This window comes from Callorhinchus milii, unplaced genomic scaffold, assembly GCF_018977255.1.
Source record: "Callorhinchus milii isolate IMCB2004 unplaced genomic scaffold, IMCB_Cmil_1.0 Scaffold14, whole genome shotgun sequence".
NCBI classification, from domain to species: Eukaryota; Metazoa; Chordata; class Chondrichthyes; order Chimaeriformes; family Callorhinchidae; genus Callorhinchus; species Callorhinchus milii.
The window spans coordinates 5199351-5225356 of record NW_024704755.1 but is presented as its reverse complement, the minus strand read 5'-3'; the positions used below and the strand labels follow the sequence as shown (position 1 = coordinate 5225356).

Sequence of the window (26006 nt, the reverse complement as noted above, 5' to 3'; positions counted from 1 at the left end):
GCACTGTCAGCCATCCTCATCTAATTAACTAGTCGACTATGAATAACAATATGGTTGACAACTTGAAAATGAATATAAAATAAGAGCATTTCCCCTCTCGCGTTGAGTGTTTGGTAGTAATCGTTTTGTTAAAACCAACAGTTAAACAGAAAACCAGACTTTGTAAGAAGCCATCAACACTAAAGCCTGAATTCCAGGCTTCACATTTCTTTTTTTTTAATAAATACAAAGATATCAGACCCTGCAAAGGCCGGAACAGTTACTGCTGCAATATCGAATTATGGTTATCATCACTTCTGATTACTGGAATTGACAGATAGTAAAGCATCACCAGACTGCAAACGCCATTGTTTATAAAGTCAAATCTGTACAACAAATATTCCAGTTTTCTTTGTGAATAAAAAAATCTAGGCATAATGTTAAGAAAATACAATTGCAATGCTAGAATTTCACAAAGTAATTTTTATCACTTGAAACTGTCACTTCCTGTGATAAAACTTCCAATTTATTATTTTTTTACAAGGCTGAAATAAAGAAAAAGATAATATACATAAGGCTTGATTATGGATTGGATTATGCATCAGACCTCATAAGACAAGATAGTTCCTTCCCCCTTTATATAGAAAGGTATTGTATGCATTAGTACTTCCCTCTGAAATTGACAGGATGTATGAATAATTAGATGAATACAATATATAATTACCATTCCATGATCATAAATCCAGATTAAATTAGGATATTCGTTAATTCCGACACACCTAGTGCAATCCCACTATTAACCCAAATACCATTCCTGTCCATTCTTCAAATGATCAAGCCTTGCTGACCATTTAGAGCACTTTGAAGGAAACTAGTTTTCAAATTCAATCAGTTTCTAAATTCTAATAAAGGAAAAAAACAACTCTCAAACATCAGTGCCCCACTACAAGCCCTGGTTTGTGACAAGAGCCTTTCCCCAACATTACCAGGACCCGGATATAATAAAATATCTGAAAGTACAGTACAATACCAGCTGCTGGTACAACTGTTCAAGAAAAGTGTTAATATTGAAGATTACTAATAGCGACTGCTTCTATGATGAAGCTTTCAGGTTCTAGTCAAGAAATATTAAGGAATTTAGAATGATTTCACGAAAAACAAGAGCTCTCTTAGTTAGCAAGTTAGGTTTTCTTTTTCAGGTCTTCAAATCTGCGAGATAAGTCGTCAAAATCAATATCTTCTGAAGCTGCAGAGTTGCCGCCGAAAGATGTTGCTGGGAGGGAATCGGGCACAGAGGGCAGCTCCGGAAGGGTCACGTTGTCATAAATGAAGTCACTGGAAGCCGCTCCCCCCGGAGGAATGCGTCTGGGTGCAAGATTTGGGTCTAAAAGACCAACACAATGAAATTATTATTCTATGCATGATTTACTTCAGACCATCTTCATCACAGTGAATTTTATAAAACGGATTACAATATAGGAAAAAAAATCACAACTTACCAGAAACCTTTGAATCAGGAAACATAGTGTCAACATTCTTCATATCGTCAAGCTGTAAACAGCATCAATTATCAGTAACAGATCTGTTTCCTCGAATTACAGCAAATTACAAATAGCTGAAAAATTATTTGCTGATGGATAGATCATTGGATCATTGAAGCAAGCTATGTAAGCAAAATGCAAAGCAACGATAGAACGAGCAGACTTAAAAGCTGGATTCTCAACCATCACATAGAAACTGTTTAAGAAAAAGGCCACGTATACTTATCTTGTACATTTTTTAAAAACACATTGAGATGGACTGTGACAGGTTTGGGATAATATTTTTTTAAAAAAGTGGTCAACACAATGTAGCTATTCTCCAATCATGGAATAAATATTGTTTATTACACGCAAGCAGGTGCCTTGTTTAAAACGATACCAAGTATTAATTTAATGCGGTACGCTGATCTGAACGTTGCAGTGGGATTAGGAGTGAACCGTATGGTTGAAAGCAAGTACAAAATGTATGCATGGCCCAAAGCACTCAAAAAAATTCAAACCAATTCTTCCCTGATTAGAAATATTCCACTCTCCCCTTTGGCCTGGATCAGGTCTGGCGGTACAAGGCATCTTCAACTTACAGATTCATATGTCGGTGGCATTGTTGGTACCGGGGGTGGGTGACCTCCCATGTGGGGTGGTTGAAAATTGGTGAATGGCTGATAAGTGTCCACCGACAAACCATTAAACTCCTAGAAAACAAATAGAAGACAGGGTTCTACCAAACATACACCTAGCATTCCCCCTTCCAGCTTCTATTTTGGACTCTTTAATATACAAATCATGATTTTTGGGGGGGGCGAGGGGGAAATCACACTTTTTTTTAAGTACAAATAGGCAGGAGAGTTCAGATCTTCAGCAAGAAATGTAAAAAACACTGCATTCAGTTCTATTTTATTATATATCGAAAACAAAATTGTGTACCAGATGGAAAAACAGAAAAAAATTTCAAAACCTCCAAAATATCTTCAGTAATCAAGTTGCAAGTATAAAATTAAACTTCAAACATACCTTTCCTGGAGGATAGGAAAATGGAACAGATGGCGTGGGCATTGGCAAGCCTATTGGGGGTCCCATGTATCCTCCGCCTCCACCTCCACTGTGACCACCCTTCTTGTCATCATTATCTACATTAATCAAATCTGCTTCCACTCCAACTGGGGCTTCGCTCTAAAAATATAATTTGTCTTGTTATATAAACGTGACAGCGGGGTTTAAATTGTGATACTGAATGTTGTGCCAACCCATAGACAATCTGCTGTGATACAATCTACTTACTAAGCAATCCCATTATGAAAATGTAAATTAGACCCTGTATCACTTATAATAAAGCTCCACAAACTACAAAAAAAAAATTTGCAATGTTAAATCCCATGCAGATTAACTCGCATCACAGCAGTCTCCTCAGATAATAACACTACTTCAAGCCTTTCAGACTATGGGCCATTTTCACAAGTGATCATCACATGAACTAAGTAAGCAGGGGAAAAAAAGCTTGTACAATTTGCAGGTTCTCCAATAGTGTGTAGAATTCAACACTGACCAAACAAACTCTAGGTATACCTACCATGACAACAGCATCAGGTTCATAGGGAACATTGTAGTTCTTGGCAATCTCAATTAAGTATCGCTCAACCAGGATTTTTGGCGGTGCCTCCACACTTAGCTTATGCATAAGCTAGAAAGGGTCAACAAATATTAAAAAAAATGTGACAAGGATGAAAAGATTAGGACCATCTTACATATAGTTATAAACCAGTTACAGATCCAGCTGATGATGCCCAATTCCCAACATTATCCCAGATTCTCATTAAAACGCAGAAAGATTCCATACATTTCTTTGAACAATTATTATATTCATATGATTCCCATGCATTACACATTTTTCAAATAGTAAAGCATTACCTGGCTGGGATAATACAGCTTTTCAGATTAATACATGTTCACGTTTGGCAGAACAGGTCATTTTTAAAATTTGTATTCACTTAAATGACAGATCCGTGCCTCACTCTTTCGAACTGCCTTCCTCTCTTTTGTTTGTCCGTCTTTAAATCCTATAAACTTACCTCTTCAATTGGCCTACAGTCATCTTCCCCCCTCCCTCGTTGCTCAGCATCTAACACAGTCCCTGTGAAGTGGTCTGGGAAATCACCCTATGTGAATACTGCTTTATAAATACAAGTACTTGTTGTCCTTAAAACAAAACTGGACTTTTACCCTTTCATTCACAGTCCCAATCTGGTTTGTCCTGCAGAGCTTTCCGTATTCTTTGCTGTATTTGGCACAAAGTTGGTCTGAAACCTACAACAAAAATAAACAAATTATAAAATACAAAACGTACTTAGCTCAGTGCTAGGGAAGCATGCAGTGGTCAGTGGTGCTGTCCTTCAGATGATAGTTTAAACCTAGGTCCTGACATACTGTGGATATTATAGACCCCCTGGCACTATTTGAAAAGAGAAGCGAGTTTCTTCCTAGTGTCCTGGACAACAATCTCCAGATAAAAGAATATTGCTCATTCATTTCATTGCTGTTTATTGACATTACTGCATGCACGTTCATCTACAAATACACAATCACTGCACTTTACAGAAAAAAATCTGTTGAAACATTTTGAGTAGTTTTGATATAATGCATTATATCAAATACAAGGATTATCATATCTAGATTAATCATATTTTTGTTAATATCTCCATTTTAAGTCCTACAGGTGGAAGAAATCACTTTAAAATCACCATAAATTACTGCCTCTTCTTAATTTGGGGCGTTTTAAGTCAACTCATTTCCCTTTCTAGTAACACTTCTTTTTTCCACTTAAAGAGGGATTGTAAAACCAAAGATTTAAAAACATACAGATGTGTTTTTAAATTAAAAGCTTCGGCAGCTATCTTGAAGATTTGGAGCAATTAAGTAATTTCATGATGGGTTATCCAAAAGCAGATTGTTTAATATTGGAACATGTCAAAGACTTTGCTCATGTGCTTCTCAAAACCCTTTGTCAATTTATTAACTATTCCCCTTTGTCCCTTTTAGTCTATGTTCGCAGGATATCCGAGAACCTAAGGGATCTGCAAAGTCTGTAATCAGACACTAAAGATCAGCTCACATAGGAATGAAGCAGGGATTCTGCATAACGCTCTCCAGTTATTGGAACGAAGAGTGCAAATCTATAGGAAGTACAGATCTTACTGTTCCCTACACATGACTGAGAATGAGTGCAATTCCAAATGGCTCGGAGCTGTAAGTTAGCAGTAATTAGGCTAGGAATGATTACCCAAATAAATCTAAATGACTAAGTATCAGAAATGTCTTGCATTTTAAAATCCAAAAGATCATTTATCCATTATCTAAAACTATGCAAACCAAAAGAACAAAACGGATGCAAACCTGGCTAATAATAAATTTAATGAATATTGTTTCTTATCTTGAAACAAACAGAAACAATCCTTTTACTTCAAACACATGCATGTGAATTACATGCAAAAATTAAAGACGTGAGCACAACAACACTGGTCCATTCCATACACGGTCTCTCTCCACTTACTATTTTCAACTCTGTTACTTCACATTGTAACCTTGGGGCAGCCCAGATCAGTGTTGACACTGCCTCTGCCAGACCAGGGTCCAGTTCCCTGAGTGAAAAGGGGCATATGGAGACCATAAATTATTTATAATCCATTAAGATACTTACAACTTTGAGTTCCGTTACTTCACTCTGGAGTCGTGGGGCTGCCCAAATCAGAGTAGAAACAGACTCACCCAGGCCTGGGTCAAGCTCCCTAGTGCATAAGGATTAAAATAACGTTGATTACACATACAGTGACAACCTTCAATTTAGCTACAATTTCTGCACAGCTTCTGCAACAAAAAGAATGCACTTTCCGGGCTTTGCAGTCTTCAGTATCTGTTGGAAGAACAGTAACATTGTTTCCCAATTAAGCAAATATGATAGCACCAGTGGTGACAACACAATATTAACAGAAGTCTGAAAGTTTTATACAATGATAGAATTCGTGAAGCAACTGCTTACTTCATTGATTGAATCAAGCCAAAGCGTGCCAGTAACAAATCACAGTACAACTCCAGAATCTCCATTGCTTCCACCAAATAGTCCTCACGAATAATATGCTCAACGCGGATTCGAGCCCGTTCATCCTTTCCAGATGAAAGGTAATCTGCAATCTCTTTTCTGGCTTTCTGCGCTAACTCAGCTGTAACAGAGTAACCACACAATGACCAATCAATGTCTTTCCAAATGGGAAAAGGAAAATCTATACACTGTCTTCAGCTTTGGTTTCAGTTTGAATATCTTCTGAACAGATTTTACATACCAGATAAATAAATTATCCAAAAATTACAATACCATTCAATATCCACAGTTTTTTTAGCAATATTTCATAAGTGCTATTCATTTGCAAAAATCTCTCAAATTGATGTTTAATTATTCTACATTTGAGCCTCAACTTTTGCAGTGAGCTTTGATGAGAATCATCATTTGGTTGAGGTGTGTTAGGATTTGGTTTGACCACAAAGCAGCACAGAAATTTTATTGGTTGGTTCCTTCAAATGCAGAAGTTATTTTATGAAGTAAAGCAAAATTATTAAAACAGTGACAGTGAGCAATTTCATACTGAACAACTTTGATCTAACTCAACAGATTTGCTTTCTTAAAAGAGAAACATACTTTTCTTTTTCTCCAATAGTTTAAGGCGGTTGATGACAAGTCGCAGATTGACCCGTAACCTTTCAGCTTTAAATCCTGATCCCAACATGGCTTGATTTTAATGGAAGAGTTCAAACTGTGAAATATTTAAATTCCTAGTAATTGTCTGCAAAAAAAAGAAAAACAACTTTACATTCACTTTATATTCACGTTACCTTTATATTCACTCTAGTTCAGAATGGCAAAAAAATCGCAGTCAGCGATTTATTCCTGCTAAACATAACACAACTATTTTGAAAACCCCTGTTCAAATTATAACACAGTTTACATTTAATCCAGTCTAAATTTACCCAGGAAAGGATATAAGACAAGATATCCACCAATTTATATTTTGTAAAATAGGTTGGATATCAGGCTAATCCAACCTCTAAATCAATTGACGTACCTACAGCACTTTTTTTTAAAAAAATGCAGTCAATAACATGACAGCACATTGGAAATAGGGGGTGGGGGTCTTAAGATTACCAAAAAAAACAATAAAGGAAGGAACAAAGCTGAGAAAGCAACAAGACAAATTTGCCCAAAACCTTTTTCTTCAAATTGAACACATTTTCCACCCACCCATTAAGTAGTTCCCATATTAATTTGAACTTTGCCAAAAGTTAATTACATTTAATATGGGTTAAAAGTCATACTATACGGTGCAATATAATAATCCTTGCATATGATATAGCGCTTTTCACGTCTTCTCGACGTCTCAAAGCGCTTTACAGAATATGCTGTAAAGTGAATTGACAGTATATTTGTGTGCTTATATTATTGTGCTCAATGCCTAGCCATTGCACAATAATTGTACAATAAGTGACTTGCCCTTCACTCTGGCAGGGTTTGTGGTGACGCCAAAGGTGGCCTTACTCACGCAGCCTCGTCACTTGGTGGGCGTTAAAAGTCGGTACAAGGTATAAACGACACAGATCAGGGATGGGCCCAAGGAACCCACTGCTCCCTTTTTTTGTGAAGGGAAAAAAAAATACATAGACGCTTCGCGATCGCCACCGAGCTTTAAATGCATTTTCTGCTCGACGTTCAGGAGGTGCAAGAAAACAAAACACCAGGTTCACTCACAGCCACTCTCCCCTCCCCGCCGCAAAAAAAAAAGGATAAGGATAGTTGACCGACCGGACTCGACGCCTAGTTATTAAACAGTGAACGCACTTGCGCTGAGTGGCCCTCTGACCTACCCCCAAAACTTTTTTTTAATATATATATATATACATATCATGCGTATACATACATACACATATATATATATAGATAGAGAGAGAGAGCAGTAAATGGCGACAGTAAGATAAACTCGCCCGAAACATTTGTCTTGAAACTGAGCACATTTTGTTCTCCGCCCACCCCGGCAAAGTCGCTCCCGTCGTGACAGTTGGCCTTTCGCCCGAAGCGAAATGACTTATAATATTAGGACATAAAGATAACACATAAATACATCTGCACATATATATATATAAATAAATAAATGAATAAATAAATAAGTAAATAAATAAATCAAACAAAACACAAGAAAACGGCACAAAGTCCCCCAATACTTTATTTACAAGACGCTGGGGGGGTGGGGAGGGTGGGGGGGGGGTGGGGAGGGGTGGTGGGGGGGGGGGGGGGAGGGGGGAGGGAGGGGGGGGGTTTGGGGCCTAAATAAACCCCGAGGACCAGACGAAGCAGGAAGTGATTCGGGAACGAAAACAAAAACCTCCCCGGAACCACACACACACACACACACTCCGCTCCGGGGCTCGGGTCCCGTCCCGTCCCGTCCCGTCCAGTCCGACCCCGGCCGGGCCAAAGGGCGAGACCCCCGCCGCCCGCCGAAGGGAGACCTACCGTCCGAAGACCGGCGCCCGCAACGCAGCGAGAGCTCAACCGCCGCCCCCGTCACCTGGAAACCGTTGCCGCCGCTCGGTCGGAGGCCGCCGGAAATGACGTGACCCTCATCGGGTGCGCATGCGCGGTGTCAGAAAACTCCCCCCCCCCTTCCCCTCCTCCACATACAACACAGTCACTCACTCACTCACTCACTCACAAAATAATAACACCGCAATAACACCCATTTGATATCACACACTGAAGGGGTAAAGAGCTCAGATTCGGACCCGGAGCCTTTTTCGCCCGTCTTGGAAAGCGTTCTCACAGCGTCGCGCGGTAATCTACTGCCCAGCGTAGTGACTGTGTACCCGCAAGGGGTGGACCCCCAGCGCCTCGGGACGTCCTGTTGTTGTTGTTGTTGTTGTTTCGCCCAGGAATGTGCGGTCACTTCACTTTACCACCGTGTTCTGTGAAGCGCTTTGAGACGTCCGGAAGACGTGAAAAGCGCTATATCAAGTGCAAGGATTATTTATTATTATTATTATATTGTTGTTGTTGTTGTTGGACCCAGCGGCCAATTCGCAGACCGCCGCATCCCTCAAAATAGCCATGACCGATTTTAGTTGGAAGACTGTTGTGTCGGGGATAGACACCAGGGTGTTGTTCTTTACCCGCCGTGTAATTAACGACTGGAACCGACCGGGTGGGCAGGAAGGAGTGGTTGAGACCAGGACACTGGGACTCATTTGAAAAGCAGCTCTGATGCTGTGATGGGAAAACGGCATCAGAGCAGATATTCTGGAAAGACGAGATCACAGCAGGATATACCGGAAAGTTTCCAGCGACTGCATTTTTGTAGGAATGCATAATATTAGGAATAAGGATGGCATGATAGGATAGGATAACAATAAGAATAAAAGTGCACTGGCAAAAGTGGAATTGCCTTCGGTGCTGCCATTTGCTGGATCACTAGGTCAGAACAGTGAAATTTAAAGGGATTTGATACCAAATCAAAATGATTACTTTTAAGTGCAGGAACAGTTACATATTTCAGAAGATTGTGTAAAGGAAACTCAGGTGCTGTCATCTATAATGACAGTCCTTCTAGACATACTCAATATTCCATTCTGTAGGCCTGTCACTGGGTGTAGTTGGTCTGAGATTAGCAATGATGCTGCACAGAACATATGTAGATATTTTTACTTAAAAGTAGTAGTGTTTCCTGTTAGACTGACAAACCAGCATTCCATCTAAAACAGGCCTAATTGTTCTGTTCAACAGCTCGACTCTCTGATAGGAGGACAGGCGGACGGGTATTTCTGTAAAAGGTTTGGACTCAAATGAGTCTCACTTTATTCATCTGAACTTCTATTGTGATCTCATGAGAAGCAAAATGACATTCATAAATCCAGCAAAACAGGTTTTAAGCTACTGTTACTATAATGGCCAAAACTTTTCACTTATGTAGCACCTTACACACATTACGTGTGTTGCACAAAGTCTCAACCCACTTTACAGAAATGTAATGGGCGGAATATGGGGAAGGATAGTCGATGGGATTGCAGATTTTTAAAATTGTTTTAAAGGCCTTGGTGACTTAGATTGAGAGTGGACCTAAAGGTCAGTTTGAAACATTAATTAGTAGATGTTAGATTCTTGATTTGTCTTAAATTCACTGGGGCAAACATGTATTTATGTAACTCGTGCATTTACAAACAAAGAACAAATCAAATTTACATTTATTTACATTTACATGTATGTACACACATTACGTGTGTTGCAAGGTTCATTCTTTTCCTCCACAGATCTACTTCCTGAAAGCTTGCTGCTCCTGAAAGCATCACCATCCAAGGATACACACTCCACCTTACTAAGCCAGTCCGGAATCTTGGCGTCTTGTTTGACCCTCAAATATCCTTTAATAATAATAATAATAATCCTTGCATTTGATATAGCGCTTTTCACGTCGGGAGGACGTCCTAAAGCGCTTCACAGAACACACTGTAAAGTGAATTGACTGTATATTTGTGGGCGAACGTGGCAGCCAATTGCGCACAGCAATGTCCCACAAACAGTCCTAGATTGAAAATTACCAATTTATTATTGTTTTTGGATTTTTGGAGGGATTATTATTAGGCTCTGTGTGGAGTAAGGAAACTTGCCCAAGGTTTCGCCCTCTGCCTGGAATTGAACTCAGGTCTCTCGCTTGCAAAGCGAGTGCTCTAACCACTGAGCTACAGGGCTCCACATCTACCCCACATCCATGCCATGACCCGTTCTGCCTTCCTCCACCTCCGCAACATTGCCTGGCTACACCGCTGACTCGCACAGCAGGCCGCCGAAACCCTCATATATGCATTCATAACATCCAGGCTTGACTATACAAACTCCCTGCTTGTTGGGCTCCCCAGCTCCTCCCTCCATAGACTGCAGATCATCCGGAACTCTGCAGGCTGTGTCCTCTCCCGCACCAGGCTCCATGACCCTGTCACCCCCATCCTGGCCCGATTCCACTGGCTTCCCATCACACAGAGGATACAGGTCAAGATCCTGGTCCTCACTTTCAAAGCCCTCCACAGCGTTGCTCTCCCCTACCTCTGCGAACTCCTCACCCCTTACCAACCTGCCCGCTCCCTCCACTCGGAGGGCTCCAGCTTGCTTTACGTCCCCCGCCTCGCCTGCCCCACGAATGGCGGGTGAGCCTTCAGCCACTCTGCTCCCACCCTCTGGAACTCCATCCTACAGTCCCTCCGCCTCACCCCCTCCCTTGCCTCCTTCAAGACCCATCTCAAGACCCTCCTCTCTGACTGTGCCTTTGATCACCCTCTTTCCCCCCCTGCCCTCTATCCTCCCCAATCGGGTCCAAAACACTGACTGCCCAGCACCTTGGGACATTCTCCCGACGTAAAAGGCGCGATGCAAATGTAATTTTGTTGTTGTTGCCCCACTAAACTAGGTGATAAAGTAAAGTAAGCAAGCGCTCTGAGACATTGCCCAGCATGGAGGGTACTATATAAATGCGAGTTGTGGTTGTCGTAATCCTGATTTGAATCTGAAGTCTACCCTCATTTATTCACATGTGCTAAGCATATTTTGACCTTGAATCATGTAAACGTTTCTCCTCTTCCTGCAGCACAAAAATTGTATTCAAAGAATCAATAAAACCCTTGTGTTCAAAGATATCCCCCTTTGGCTCTGATTCAAGATATTAAACAAAGTAATTCAAAAACTGCACCACCCTCATCAGAAGCTCTTTCATATTGTGGCTGCTATTACAAGGCTGTGTCTCAAGTATAACAAGTGAGATACAGAGTTTTTCCCTATGGCCGAATATATACTTTGACATGTCTGAATCAGCAGTTTGTTTCTTAACTAACGAAATCAATAAATTTGCAAAAACAAGCTCACAATCTATATTGACATTCCAGTGCAGTTCTGGGGTGTGCAGCATTGTTGGAGCTTTAACCAAAATCTTGGCGACATGTTGAGATGGATGTTAGAGATCCAACCCTTCTCAAAAAGAGTGGGTTTCTCCAGGTTCTCCTGGCCAGCAATCTGCCAGATAAAAAATGGTTAATTATAGGAACTGCTACACACAAATTGGTTACCACATTCAACTACAAAATACACACTAACTCTGTTTCACAGTTTTGATGACTGCTGAAGAGATATCAAATGCAAGAATTATTATAATATATTATAATACTTGATAATAAACCTGCAGAAGCACATTATTTTCTAACTTGTAATTTATATTTACATGCATCAAACCTTTCCTAATATTGATTGTCTGCGTTGGTTGAACTGGATGGTGCTACTAAGCGGATGTAATGCATAACTGATGAGAAATGAGCCTTGTTGCTTAAATATCCATGAGGTCATCCTTAAAGGAGTATCGAGAATACCAGTCAATGGGCAAGAAGATTACTGGAAATAGATTACTTTCTACAATTAATATAATTTATCATGTTATAATTATATTTAAATGTTGGGGGAACTGGAATCAGGAGGCAGCAAAGCTGGATAGGGTATACCCAGGACTGATGACTGACAAATGAAGTTCAATACAATTAAATGGAAGAATGCTGGAATAGGAGGCACTTATACTCCGTGGACGACATAGAACTTGTCAAAACAGAAACTGGAAGAGAGCCAGGCATGTTAAATGACTCACCATGATAAAACAGTGTGAGGCAGCAATAAATAGACAAATAGGATATAATAATATAATCCTTGCATTTGATATAACGCCTTATCACGTCGTTGAAATGTATCAAAGCACTTCACAGAATATACTGTAAAGAGGTTTGACTGTGTATTTTGTGGGCGAAACGCGACAGCCAATTACACACAGCAGTGTTTTTTTGAAGGGTTTATTACCGTCCCGGAAAGCTATCTGCCAATCGACTAACAACTGGGTTGCAAATTACTGCTAGGTAAACAGAGGCACGTGGAGTAATGAACCTTGCCTAAGGATGTGGGACTATACGCCTAATAATAATCCATCCAAAAAAACAAAAAGCAATAATAAATTGGTCATTTTCAATCCACTATTGTTTGTGGGACACTGTTGTGCGCAATTGGCTGCCGCATTTCACCCACAAATATAGTTAATTCACTTTACAATATATTCTGTGAAGTGCGTCTGGAAGAAGTGAAAAGCGCTATATCAAATGCAAGGATTATTATTATTATTATTGTTACAAAGCCAAATCAATTGAGTTCAGATGCGCAGAAGTCATAATCAAGTTGTAATAGTAATCCTTAATCCTTAATAATAAATAATAATCCTTGCATTTGATATAGCGCTTTTCATGTCGGGAGGATGTCCCAAAGCGCTTCACAGAACACACTGTAAAGTGAATTGACTGTATATTTGTGGGCGAACGCGGCAGCCAATTGCGCACAGCAATGTCCCACAAACAGTCGTAGATTAAAAATGACCAATTTATTATTGTTTTGTTTTGGAGGGATTATTATTAGGCTCTGTGTGGAGTAAGGAAACTTGCCCAAGGTTTCGCCCTCTGCCTGGAATTGAACTCAGGTCTCTCGCTTGGAAAGCGAGTGCATTTCATAGAGAGGTCTCACATCATTGAGCCATCTCAAAGTGCTTCACAGAATATATTGTAAAGTGGATTGATGCCAATTGCACACAATAGTGTCCTATACACAGTCGTTGATTGCGTGACCAAATTTGAGTGTACCGTATTGTGTTTGGGTCAGGTCTTATCTAGAGTACTCAGGTGCCACATAAGTGATGGATTCTCAATGCCGTGAAAAAGCATATCAAATGCACGGATTATTATTACTCCATAAACTCAAGGTAACCATGATATAAGCAGGCTCTCCTGGGCCCGCGTTACAGAGGAGAACAATGAGGACGACTCGCACTACTAAGGGGAATATGATAAGAGCAATAATAATAATAATAATCCTTGCATTTGATATAGCGCTTTTCACATCGGGAGGACGTCCCAAAGCGCTTGACAGAACACACTGTAAAGTGAATTGACTGTATATTTATGGGCGAACGCGGCAGCCAATTGCGCACAGCAATGTCCCACAAACAGTCGTAGATTGAAAATGACCGATTTATTATTGTTTTGGGTTTTGGAGGATTATTATTAGGCTCTGTGTGGAGTAAGGAAACTTGCCCAAGGTTTCGCCCTGACCTGCCGGGAATTGAACTCAGGTCTCTCGCTTGCAAAGCGAGTGCTCTAACCACTGAGTTATAGGACTCCACAATGATTACTCAAGTTAAGGCTCGTCAGACTTGTAAGAATATTAATAATCCTTACATTGTAAGAAGATATCTCACAGGACCATTCAGACTTATATAAGATTTTAAATGGGATTGTGAAGGTAAATACTTTTAGACGCACCAAGAAAGCAGAACAAAGGGACACAGGTTTAGGGTTGCTAAGGGCAATTTTAGGGAAAATACTAATAAAAAATTGAAGCATTTTGTTACCCAGTGAATAATTAATGACTGGAACAGGTTAAGAGATTGGATGCTTGAAGCTAGGGCTGAATTCATTTTAAAAAACTGTAATAGGAGTACAGTAGGGTGGGTATTCTGGAAGATGAGATCAAATGTGTCAAAGGATCTTCTTCATCCTGATCACTAATAATGGTAACCCTTGCATTTGATACAGCATGTTTCATGTCAGGATGATATCTCAAAATGCTTCACAGGACTTACTGAAACTTCTGTGTTATTTGTAGGCGAACATGGCGAATGATCCTGTAAATAGGCTAACCTGCCTTCATTCTTGTGCTGTAAATTAGGTCAAACCTCCCCCGAAACAGTGGAAATTCGTCAAATTCCTTGGAGGGAATTCTCCTGCGTACCCAACGATTCTGACATAAAGGTACACAGGAGTTGAACTAAATGGGCCCACGGGGAAATGGACGTAGATGTAAACATATATATATTCAAGATATTAATAAATGTAAGATGTTGGTATAAATGGAAGGTCGATGACATTTCAATATGCATTGTTAGCGTTGCAAGTGCCTTAGGATAGTGTTTGTTAATAATTTAAGATTGTTATACAACACATATTCCCCTGACCTTAACCAGCAACTACAGTATTTGTACTGTACTACAGGGAAATCTTTTTTCACACAGAACTGACACCACTGTATGACACGATCTAATTCCAGGTTGTACATCTACATCTATTTATAAACGACATTGGTTGATAACAAACCTACTCACCTTCAGCTCGAGAGAATCGGCAGTCCACAAATTTATCATTTTTACAACGATTTTGTTATTCTAGATCGCCCTGTTATACATTGATCATTCTATTACTATTGATATTATTGAGTATTCCCTATCGGGATGCCATTGCTCACCCTGTTCTGTCCAGAAATCACAAGGATTGAAACAAATCCTCGCATTTCTGTAAGTAATATCAATTTCGTGACACGATGCCCAAGTGAGAAAACCTATTTTCAAATCGTGAGATACACAAAATATATCCTAAATAAAACAAAATACAAAATACAGAGTGGAAGAGGCACTTTTAGAAACCTCCTAATGGCATTGGGGTATCGTAAAGAGTTAATGCAGCAATTGGGGATTTGAGGGACTGACCGGATTTTTTTTTGACCTAAAAAAAGGGGGAAAAAGATTCTTTTATAGAAAAAAAATAAATGAATTGGATGAACGAAGCAGATACCCATCAGGTAAACCAGTTCCCAGCAGCTCTCAGGGCTGACTCAACAGCCTCCACTCACAAGAGCAAACGCAGGGAGGGTTTCACACGTATAGCCAAACAACCTCCGCAGAGAGAAATACAACGAAAACATAAATATAAATAAAAAGAAATAAAAAATAAAAATAAACAAAAAAGAGCGGAGGAAGGGGGAGGGGGAGGGAGGGGGGAGAGAGGGGAGGGGGGGAGAGGAGGGGGGAGGGAGAGAGAGAGGGGGGAGGAGAGGGGGGAGGGAGGGAGAGAGGGGGGAGGGGGGAGGGGAGAGAGGGGGGGAGGGGGAGAGAGAGGGGGGAGGGGGGAGGAGAGAGAGAGGGGGGGGGAGGGGGAGTGGGAGAGGGGGGAGGGGAGAGAGAGAGGGGGAGGGGGAGAGAGGGAGGGAGAGAGAGGGGGGGGGAGGAGGGGGGAGGGGAGAGAGGAGGGAGAGAGAGGGGGGGGGAGGGGGAGAGAGGGGAGAGAGGGGAGAGGGGGGAGGGAGGGGGGAGGGGGAGAGGGAGGGGGGAGGGGGAGAGAGGGGGGAGGGAGGGAGAGAGGGGGGAGGGGGAGAGGGAGGAAATGCGTCTGCAGATGGACAGAGGTAATCCAGAGAGCGTCGCTTTGCGTCACGCAGTTTCCGAGCAATTGAAACCTATTCCTGGAGCGGCTCAGGACCGGGACCGGACCGGCGGCCCCATCCCAGTCAGTCAGTGCCCCCACTCCACCCCCCCCCTCCCCCCCCCACCCCCCCACACCCCCCCACACCCCCCACACCCCTCCCACAGTGGCCGTGTGTCCAAAACGCCCTCGAAAAGCCTCTGTCACATGTTTTAACAGCACAAAAAGCGGCAGAGCTGCGGCGGTGGGTGTGGACTCACTCTCACACTCACTCGCACCAAAAAAAAAAGGTTTGGATCGCACAGCGCAGCTTTGTCCGGAAGGAAGTTCTTGGAGGGAAGGAGGGAGGGAGGGAGGGGGAGACTGACGGAGAGAGGGAGAGACTGACAGAGGGAGAGAGGGAGAGACTGACAGAGGGAGAGACTGAGAGAGGGAGACTGAGAGAGGGAGAGGGAGACTGACAGAGAGAGAGAGGGAGAGACTGAGAGAGAGGGAGAGACTGAGAGAGAGGGAGAGACTGAGAGAGGGAGAGACTGACAGAGGGAGAGAGGGAGAGACTGACAGAGGGAGAGAGGGAGAGACTGACAGAGGGGGAGACTGACAGAGGGAGAGACTGACAGAGGGAGAGACTGACAGAGGGAGAGAGGGAGAGAGAGAGAGAGGGGTAGTGAGGATGAGGCGGTGACATTGTGGGGAGAGCTGCGGTCAGTGTGAGAGATGGACAGTGAATCGGGAGCCGCACAGCAACGCCGCGAACCAGACATTTCCGCGCAACAGGTGGTGGCGGAGAGAGCCGTGTGAGCACTGCCGACAAACAGCCCACAGAGGGAGGGGTGGAAACCCCCCACACCCCCACCCCATCTTTTTTCTGTCAAGTTTACTTCTCCCCCCCCCCACCCCCCTCTTCACCCCCCTTCACCCCCCTTCACCCCCTACCCTCTCTGCCCCCCTCTCCCCTCCCCCCTCTTCACCCCCCCTTCACCCCCTACCCTCTCTGCCCCCCTTCACCCCCTACCCTCTCTGCCCCCCCCCCCCTACCCTCTCTGCCCCCCTCTCTGCCCCTTCCCCCCCTCTTCACCCCCCTTCACCCCCTACCCTCTCTGCCCCCCCTTCACCCCCTACCCTCTCTGCCCCCCTCTCTGCCCCTTCCCCCCCTCTTCACCCCCTACCCTCTCTGCCCCCCCTTCACCCCCTACCCTCTCTGCCCCCCTTCACCCCCTCTCTGCCCCCCTCTCTGCCCCTTCCCCCCCCCTTCACCCCCTACCCTCTCTGCCCCCCTCTCTGCCCCCCCCCCTCTTCACCCCTTACCCTCTCTGCCCCCCTTCACCCCCTACCCTCTCTGCCCCCCCTTCACCCCTACCCTCTCTGCCCCCCCCCTCCCCCCCCCCCCCCCCGTGTGTGTGTGTGTGTGAGAGAGAGAGAGAGGAAACCCATCTCAGCAGAAAGCAAAGCAGTGAGTGTGTGAGAGAGAGAGAGAGAGAGAGTGTGAGTGTGTCCTCTGGTCTGCAATGTCTGATTTGCTCCAGTGGTTTGGGAAGGCCAACAACATGCAGAAGGTGCTGATGTTTTGGGGTCTGATCAGTGGCGTTTGCTGCGTTTTGGACTCTTCCACCTCCTCCTCCTCCTCATCCTCATCATTATCCAACAACAACCACAGCCGCAGCAGCAGCAGCACCGACCTGACACGTTACTACGTTCACATCGGAGACGGCTCTTCAGAGGAATTCGATTTCCCCGAAAACACCAAAGGGATCATCGTGATCTCGAGTGGTTACGGGATCGGCTGGGAGGAGGCGGAGAAGGAGGAGAAGGAGGAGAAGAAGGAGGAGGAGGAGGAGAAGAGGGAAAAGGGCTCCCACTGTAAGCTGACGGTGGAGTCCATGGATCCGGATGTGCTCCGGGTACTGAACATCAGCAATGCCCAGACCGTGGGGTTTGAGAAAAGTTACATCGTCAGCATCCAGTCCGGCATGGCCGGCTCCGCAGCCCTGCTGATCAGGCTTCTGGACGGTACCAGTGCGGAGCCGACTGTCGTGGCCGAGCGCAGCGACTACACCATCAAAGTGTCGCCCAACGACGAGGCCGTTGGCTACGCTGCTCTGGCCCATTTCTCTCGAAACCCCGTGCTGTACGCCCTCCTGCCTCTGATCTTCATCAACAAATGTGCTTTCGGGTGCAAAGTGGAAATAAGCGTCCTGAGGGGGCTGCTCAAGCAGCCGCACCCCGTCATTCTGGGCATGATCGGCCAGTTTGTCCTGATGCCTCTCTATGGCTATGCCTTATCCCAGATGTTCTCGCTACCCAAAGCCCTGTCCCTGGGACTGATCATCACTTGCTCCACCCCAGGTGGGGGCGGGGGTTACCTCTACAGCCTTCTCCTGGGAGGGGACGTGACCCTTGCCATCTCCATGACCTTGCTTTCCACGGTGGTGGCCACTGGCATGATGCCTCTCTCGTCCAGTTTGTACAGCCACGTCCTCAACGTCCACGAAACTCTGTACGTGCCCTTCTCTAAGATCCTGATAACTCTGCTGTTCATCGCCATCCCCATCTCCACGGGAATGTTCATCAAGTATAAATTCCCCAAGCTCAGCAAGATCCTGCTTCTGCTTATCCGACCGCTCAGTTTCATACTGATCGTCGGAGGACTCTTCATGGCTTATCAGATGGGAGCGGATATACTATCTAACGTTCGGAACGAAATCATTCTCGCCGGCATCGCTGTCCCTGTGTTCGGATTGTTCATTGGGTACCTCATGGCGTACTGCTTGAGTTTGCCCGTTCCTCTGTGCAAAACTGTCAGTATCGAGATTGGAGTTCAAAATAGCCTGCTGGCACTTGCTGTGCTCCAGTTGTCCTTCCGCCGCTTTGAAGCAGACTTTGCGTCTCAGGCCCCTTTCATCGTGGCTCTCAGCTCCACATCAGAGATGCTGATTGTCGTGGTTGTTTATCTCGTCTACAAAAAACTCAGGCCCAGCCCCGACTCTGAGAATGGCGACTTCAAGCCGTAAACCCTTTGCAAATTCTTCAAACCAAAACAAAGGCAAATTTCGTGCACTGCGAAAATTTAAATATTTTTGTACCGTCATGTTTTCTAAAACAAAAACTATAATAGGTACTGCAGTAATTAATTTGATATGTTTACAGTCTTCGAAAAATGAGCCAATTCTGTATTTTGCTTTTTTTTTTGCTTAAAATAAAATTGCACTGTAATTCACGAACTGAAAATCTGAATACATTAAGTCAATCTCTGCCCGTTGTATTTAGTATCAATTCCTTAATTGGATGTACTAAATTTAATCCAGTATTTGGGGTTGGAAAAATCTCTTCATTTTCATTTCCGCAAACGATTTGTTTCGTTCAATCATTTTGTCCCACTGCAGTGAGAGTTGCTGCCTCCTGTAAAAAAAAAGATGTGCAATAATGTTTAATCAGAGAGAGTCTGCATTGTTACATAATCCTGTAAAGATTATAATAAGAACTGTCGATGCATTTATCTGGTATGTTACTCTTTACAGAGTATTGTACTTTAAATGACAGTCAGAGAATAAAGTTACCTGGGAATAGAGGTGTTGTACAGATGTAACAATTAGACAGCACTGTTAAATTCTGTTCCAAAGGTGATGTAAGGGAGAATGGTGGGTGTGGTAGCCTTTTCCCCATTCCTTTCGTGTTGGGGAAATACTTCTCAAAACACAGCATATGTTTGTAGATTTCCCCACAAACCAGCATTTTTAAAAGCACGAAACAAGTGGTAACAGAGATTCTGATAAATATACAGAGGTGTCCTGTCTAATGTTTTTTTTTAGTATTAATGCAAAAAGAAATTGTGCAATACAAACTCTTGTCTTGTGTAAATGTAGAATCTGCGGCTTGCAAGACAGCAAAAGTAAGTACTGGCAAAATACCAGAAGCCACATTTTTGGCAGACGAATCCAAATTGTCTCTTTTACAACGCAACTTGAACAAGTTTAGTAAAAAAAAATTAGAATTGGACTGAAGGTAAAACTGAATTTCAGATCAGCTTTCCTCTAGAGGAGAAGTGACTGTATGAACAAGGTCACACGAAGGGAGAGTGTTGCTGTATCTATCCTTCACCACATAAGAGCTGTGAAATTGACCAAGGAAAATATAAAGCAGATCTTAGTAGCAAAAAGATTTCCTCTCTTATTGAATAGGGCCATTGTCTTATATATTACATTTTACCAATACAAGTTTTTGGCACATAAACCCATTGAAAGCAGTTAAGATTGTTTTGGTAGAATCAATTTTTTTTGCAACTTTTTTTTAAGCAACCTGTAACAGTTTCTGGTTCCAGTTGAGATACCGCCGCCTGATGAGATTTATTGTGTAATATAATAAATATATAGCATGGCAGATCCTGCTAAGTCTTGTACTTTATTTTTTAGCCCATCTTAAAACCATGTGCTTCAATTTGAATGTGTTATTTAGAGCAAATACCCAGGCCCGTTAAGACATGGTTAAGCAATGGCTTTTCTGGTTACTGTGAAGTTTTGTCCCTCTCTCCTCGGTAATGCTGCAGATGGTATTTAAGACTTTGACTACAAGCTGGCCATTGTTGTACTGTAAATATCAGATGGAATTAATGAAATCTACGCTGACGATTAGACTGAAAGTGAAGAAATGTTTTGAAGTAATCAGGCGTCAAACCAGTTTCTTCCTCCTTCACAAAGCACAGTGACTTGCACGAATTAGCTCAGTTGGTTGATTTTGTGATTGTCTGTGAGGCTAAGCAATTTTACTATGTCTGAGTTTACAGTCCACTTGCAGATTGATTACTGTATGTCAGACCCATCTGCTTTGAACTTGTTTAAGCATGAACAGAATACAAAGAAAAGTAAGCTTCAGCAGAAGTTTATCATGTATGGAAGTTATGTCATAATAAGACGATGGAGATCTCTACTTAACCAGTTCTGATTGAAGTGTAATAACTATACTGTTACTCCAGCAATGGCTGTGATAACTGGCTGACATGTCATCAGTTATTCATAAACTGATATTTCAGACAACTTTTATTTTGGTAAACCATATGCATTGAAATTCCATTTTGCAGTGTGTACCATGTACTCTGTTGTTTTTTTCTGGGTCATACAACATTTGCTAAATAAATACCTGTACATTTGTTGAGTAACAGAAACTTTTTGTTTTATTAACTTGTGTCTATTTTGCTTTATAATAATTATCTGGTAGTGACTGGCTAAACCATTGAATATACCTCTTAATATTTTTTTTAAAAGCTACAAACAATTCACAATAACTGACTATGTTGCACTGCGTATATAATACACTAATAGCCCTTAGTTATTTAAACTGAAATGTATGGAAATATCATTAGGCACTATATCAAATGCAAGAATTATTATTACTTTGAGAATTCCCGATGATTGGTCTCCTGGGTCGCTTGCAGCATTGTCCAGGAGATTAATCTTTTAATTCCTGGATACTCCAGGACAATCATAGTGACTGTGCATTTAGTTGCAGCCTATTTATGCGCAGCAATGTCCCACAAACAAAACTAACAAAGCGGGGAATGATTATGCGAATAGGGGGAAAAAAAAGCCTTACTATTTAAAATATGTTTGACCTTTTCAGTTTTTCTGGAATTTTCAGTTTAAACCATGAGTTCAACTTGCTGGCTTATCTTGTTTCAGAAATCCTGAATTCTGCACCATAGTGATGCGGAACACTTTCGGAAAAAGAAACCTTAGGAAACATTTGTGAATGCCTCAATTCTATCACCCAGACTTTAAGAAGGGAGTCTCGCCCATTAGAATCTCTTTATTTTAAAAAAAAATCAAAGCATTTTGATTAACATTTTTTGTCCCATTGATTTTTATCAAATGTTTTCGATTAAAAATTCAAACCTTAAACTTACCTTCTTCGTGGGACTAAGATTGAGCCCTGTAGCTTTTGCTAACTTAGTTGTTCTCAGCCACACTAAACTGGAAACACTTATCCAGAAACTTCACTGGTTGGCTTCCATATAATCCTGGAATATTTTGTTCAGTTTCTGAACTCCGTATCAGCAGAGTAATTCGTATGCATAGAAAAGTATCATTATATTGAGCAGAGATTAAAGGATCCACAGGTCTCACAGAAAAAAAAGGTTATTTATTGTAACAAATGGCACTTAGTTCTGAGCCACGATATGATACAATACAAATTTACATTTGTGTAGCACCTTTCACATCGGGAGGGTATCCCAAGGTGCTTAACCGTACTGACTTGGGACCCAAGCTGGCGGTGGGAGTCATTGGGGGTATGGAGGGTGAAATGACCAAATGCGTGGTCAGAGGTAGGTCTCGAGACAGACCTTGAAAGAGGTGAGGGATTCCAGGATGGAGTTCCCGAAAACGGGCAGAATGGCCGACTGCTGATGGTGGGGAGGATAGGGTGGGGGACATGAAGCAAGGCCAGCACTTACTGAGCAAAGGTAGTGGCCGAGTTGGTAGGATTTGAGGAGGTGGCAGAGAGGGTGGGGTGAAACTATGGAGGAATTTAAAGGTGGGAACAAGGATCTTGAACACAATCCTCTGGGGGATAGGGAGCCAAGGGAGCGGAGCGAACCTGACTAATCAGTGTAGCAGTTTTATATGCTTGGACAGGCAGTGTGTTTACATATTAATGTGGCTCAAGGATCAGGTCTATAGCAACACCAAAAGTGTGGACTTTGATTTGAATCCTATCACACTGCTGCAGGAAAACCATTTGGAGGTCAGGTAGCCATCCACAAAGTGGAAAAAAATCTTTGAACTTCTGCATTCCATCTTTTTATTAGATTCAGTTTATGCAGGATACCATATTAAATGTATAATGTGGAGTCCTGTAGCTCAGTGGTTAGAGCACTCGCTTTGCAAGCGAGAGACCTGAGTTCAATCCCCGGCAGGTCAGGGCCAAACCTTGGGCAAGTTTCCTTACTCCACACACAGCCCTAATAATAATCCCTCCAAAACCAAAAACAATAATAAATTGGTCATTTTCAATCCACGACTGTTTGTGGGGACACTGCTGTGCGCAATTGGCTGCCGCGTTCGCCCACAAATATACAGTCAATTCACTTTACAGTGTGTTCTGTGAAGCGCTTTGGGACGTCCTCCTGACGTGAAAAGCGCTATATCAAATGCAAGGATTATTATTATTAAATGTGGGTTTGTATGTATCTGTGAATGTGACTGGTAGAATGAAGGGAGAATATGCCTGTTCCCTGATTATCTTGTCTCTACATAACTTGAGTTGTTTATACATGATTTAAACATGAAATTTAAGAAACCAGCTAATTTCAGCAGTTGGTACGGATTATAAAATCTTTCATGAATTTTGTAACTTTGTTTACAGTGATGTGTCAAATTCCTTAGGATTCAGCATTTAGCTCTGACATTGACCACAAAACCTCAACCATTTTTATTTTGCAATTACAAATGTACAATACACAATTAAGTTTTACAAAGAAATATCAAGAAGCATATCCAGTTTTCCCACACAATATTAAACATGGATTTAGATTTATAATGTTTTAGATTTAAACTCTGACTAATGGTTAGCTGCTTGTATGAAGGAAGGAGTGTAGCAAACGTTCTTATAGTTTGCATTTAAATTCTAGGAAATCTTTTTGAAAGGCTGCGGAATGCTAAATACAGTAGTTAACACCCAGTCTAAATGTTGAATTTTACTTCCCCACTCAAGTATTTATGCTTAAAATTCTCAGCAATATGAGTTAGTTCAAAGTCTGCATGGTTCATGGAGCTTGGTACGGGTGACGCCTTGAGGTAGGGAGTTCCGAATAATTTGCAGTTTTTCGAGGAAAGAGTCAGGAAGTCTGGCAAGAAGGGAGTTAACATATCAAATTAAAACTGTGTTTAAGAATTTAGGTTTAACTCAACCAAAGGCACCTCGGTTACTCAACAAAGCCAGAAAAATATTAATACAGCATTTTGTCTAACTAGATTAACCGTACCTTGGATAGGCATATACTCTGTAAAGCTGCAATTATTTAGAATATAGAAAAGCTGTTCCTGATAAGTGTTAATGAGCTCAGGCTCCAGTTCTCTATGACATCTAATTTCACTTTCTACATGTGTGCAAAACGCAAATTGCAACAAAACAAGACTTTCTGCTCTTGATAACTCTAATCAATGAGACTAAAAAGCTATTGTCCTTCCCTTCTCTTTTTCATCATCCCCTTTCTTTCCACACTTCTTCCTCAGTGTCCAAATAAGTGGGGAATCCATCACTGATAAGAGAAAATGTGAAGGTAATTTCAGGCAAAATCAACCAATAAAACTGAAATCCTGTCTGAAATGAGCACACAGCAATGTTTTTCTCTCTGTACCATTCTGTTATCAGTCACACTAATTGACCCAGAATGACTGATTCTACAGTACTGTGTTCTGTTGGGCTAATTGTGAGCTTTCAAGCACCTCATTATATGAGCCTAAAATAGCTTGGGTGTGTTTTTTATTTTGCGAATGTAATAGTGACATGTCAAAACTCTCAAGGACCTGTAAGGTCACCTACTTTCCTTTGAACCATTGATAAAAGTTTAATTTGACAGTGAGTTAGGCAAACAACACAAGAATCAGACACTGATGTTGGATAATACTGCACTTTCAGAACAACCTCAACGTTTCTAACATACTGATACTGCAAATCATCAATAAACTCTGACCAGTTATTCAAGGCATATGAGAAGTATAGTGTGATTACTGCAGCATTATTTTCTAACAGCCTTTTCAGTGTTGTTGCACTCTAAATGTATTTCATTAGGATGCAGTAGCTAACAGGGTTGGCAATGACAGAACTCGGTAATAACGATCCTTGGAGGACAAACAAAACAGCATCTTCAGGCGAATGAGTAACAAGCAGCGTAGTATTCTGACCTGACAAGGCAACCAATCTCTCCTAATTTGTGTTCCCTGTGATTTCCCCATCTTATTGAATTGGCAGGAGTTGAAGCTAAAATGGAACTGTTCTATTGGATGGAGATTTGGGTGTTTAACCATACAGTTAAAATGGTCTTTGACTTGAAAGGAAACGAGGAGAGTTAGTGAGAAACAAAGCAAATCCTTTATTGGCTTCAATACCAAACCATAGAAGGGTTCAGATCTCAGGATCATGCTTTACTGACATGCTGTGTCAGCTCAGGAAGTGCTCTCTTTGGATCAGGAAGTAGTGAAAGGTTTCAGTAGAATCCAAGATTGACTCATTGCTTAAGTTTGCAAATTTCAAATTGTCAAGTTTGCAAATTTCAGAAACATAAAACATCCCTTTCAATACAACGTGCTGTACTTGCAGTTTTCCACTGCGAATTTTATATTTAAAAAAATTATTTTGGTTATCTTCAACAATAGTATAATTGAATAGAATACTATTTTCACTCTGTCCCACTGTATTTCCTAGGGGCAAATTAAATATATATCCTCTATCAGTTACATTGGAGCCGTCATTGGTGCCTGTAGAAATCATCTCTTCTGATGGTGTTCACAGCAGATGGTAAAGACCAGTAGGTTCCCATTGTCAATTTGCCAGAGACAACAGCAGAGCAAGAGAGATCCTTCACAGTGTAATGTTGAGGCAAACCTTTAACCTGATGCTACCAAGCAAAATCTCATTCTAAAATATTACTTAAACATTCTACTTTAACCAGTTCTAATTCAAAACTAAGAAAGATATAAGACTTGAGTAGCCTTCCCATTGATAACTTTACATTTTCTATGCTTTTTGCATGGAATCAACAAATTAGAAAAAAAGTACATGTTTGCCACTCTAATGGCATTTTCATATTGTCTTCTTATAGATCAAACTTATACATTAATCTGTTTTTTTTTCTAGATCAATCAAAGTGGATTCTGTTGACTACAGATAGACACGAGTCTCGGAGAACCTATTCCTTTTGAGTCACTTCATGCAGGATATAGTATGGTTTGTAAACTGGATCAACCAGAATATACAACAACCTACGCAACTGGACTTTGGAAGTGTTTCATTTTACAAATGCAAATATAAAGTGCCCTGCAGAGTTGAAGAGAATAGCAAGGCTGATTCTCCTGGTGAGAGGGATGTTCAACAAGGAACGATTAAATAAAGGCCAGGACTCTATAGTGGTCTATAAGATGCTTCAAC

The 26006-nt window shown here is 41.9% G+C and overlaps 2 protein-coding genes across 4 annotated transcripts in view; one reads left to right on the top strand and one right to left on the bottom strand.

The window, feature by feature from the left end:
* Positions 1 to 8173, bottom strand: part of ist1 (IST1 factor associated with ESCRT-III) — an 8600-nt gene extending 427 nt beyond the window's left edge. The window contains exons 1-10 of one of the 3 annotated variants that reach the window (XM_007889304.2): positions 8071 to 8173; positions 6205 to 6349; positions 5551 to 5731; positions 5212 to 5299; positions 3738 to 3821; positions 3088 to 3198; positions 2532 to 2690; positions 2102 to 2212; positions 1479 to 1530; positions 1 to 1363 (exon numbers count right to left, since the gene is read on the bottom strand). The exon at positions 1 to 1363 is cut by the window's left edge and continues 427 nt beyond it. In XM_007889304.2, the coding sequence (XP_007887495.1) occupies positions 1161 to 1363; positions 1479 to 1530; positions 2102 to 2212; positions 2532 to 2690; positions 3088 to 3198; positions 3738 to 3821; positions 5212 to 5299; positions 5551 to 5731; positions 6205 to 6292 (1077 nt within the window). In that variant the 5' untranslated portion in view covers positions 6293 to 6349; positions 8071 to 8173 and the 3' untranslated portion in view covers positions 1 to 1160. Of the gene's footprint in view, positions 1364 to 1478; positions 1531 to 2101; positions 2213 to 2531; positions 2691 to 3087; positions 3199 to 3737; positions 3822 to 5064; positions 5153 to 5211; positions 5300 to 5550; positions 5732 to 6204; positions 6350 to 8070 lie in introns of all 3 variants that reach the window. The other 2 variants (XM_007889306.2, XM_007889305.2) reach the window with 2 other exon arrangements.
* Positions 8174 to 17308: 9135 nt separating this feature from the next.
* slc10a3 (solute carrier family 10 member 3) lies at positions 17309 to 21024 on the top strand. Its single transcript, XM_007889303.2, has one exon. It carries the CDS (start codon positions 17375 to 17377, stop codon positions 18875 to 18877), a length of 1503 nt encoding a protein of 500 aa, XP_007887494.2. The 5' UTR covers positions 17309 to 17374; the 3' UTR covers positions 18878 to 21024.
* The last annotated feature ends 4982 nt before the right edge of the window (positions 21025 to 26006 follow it).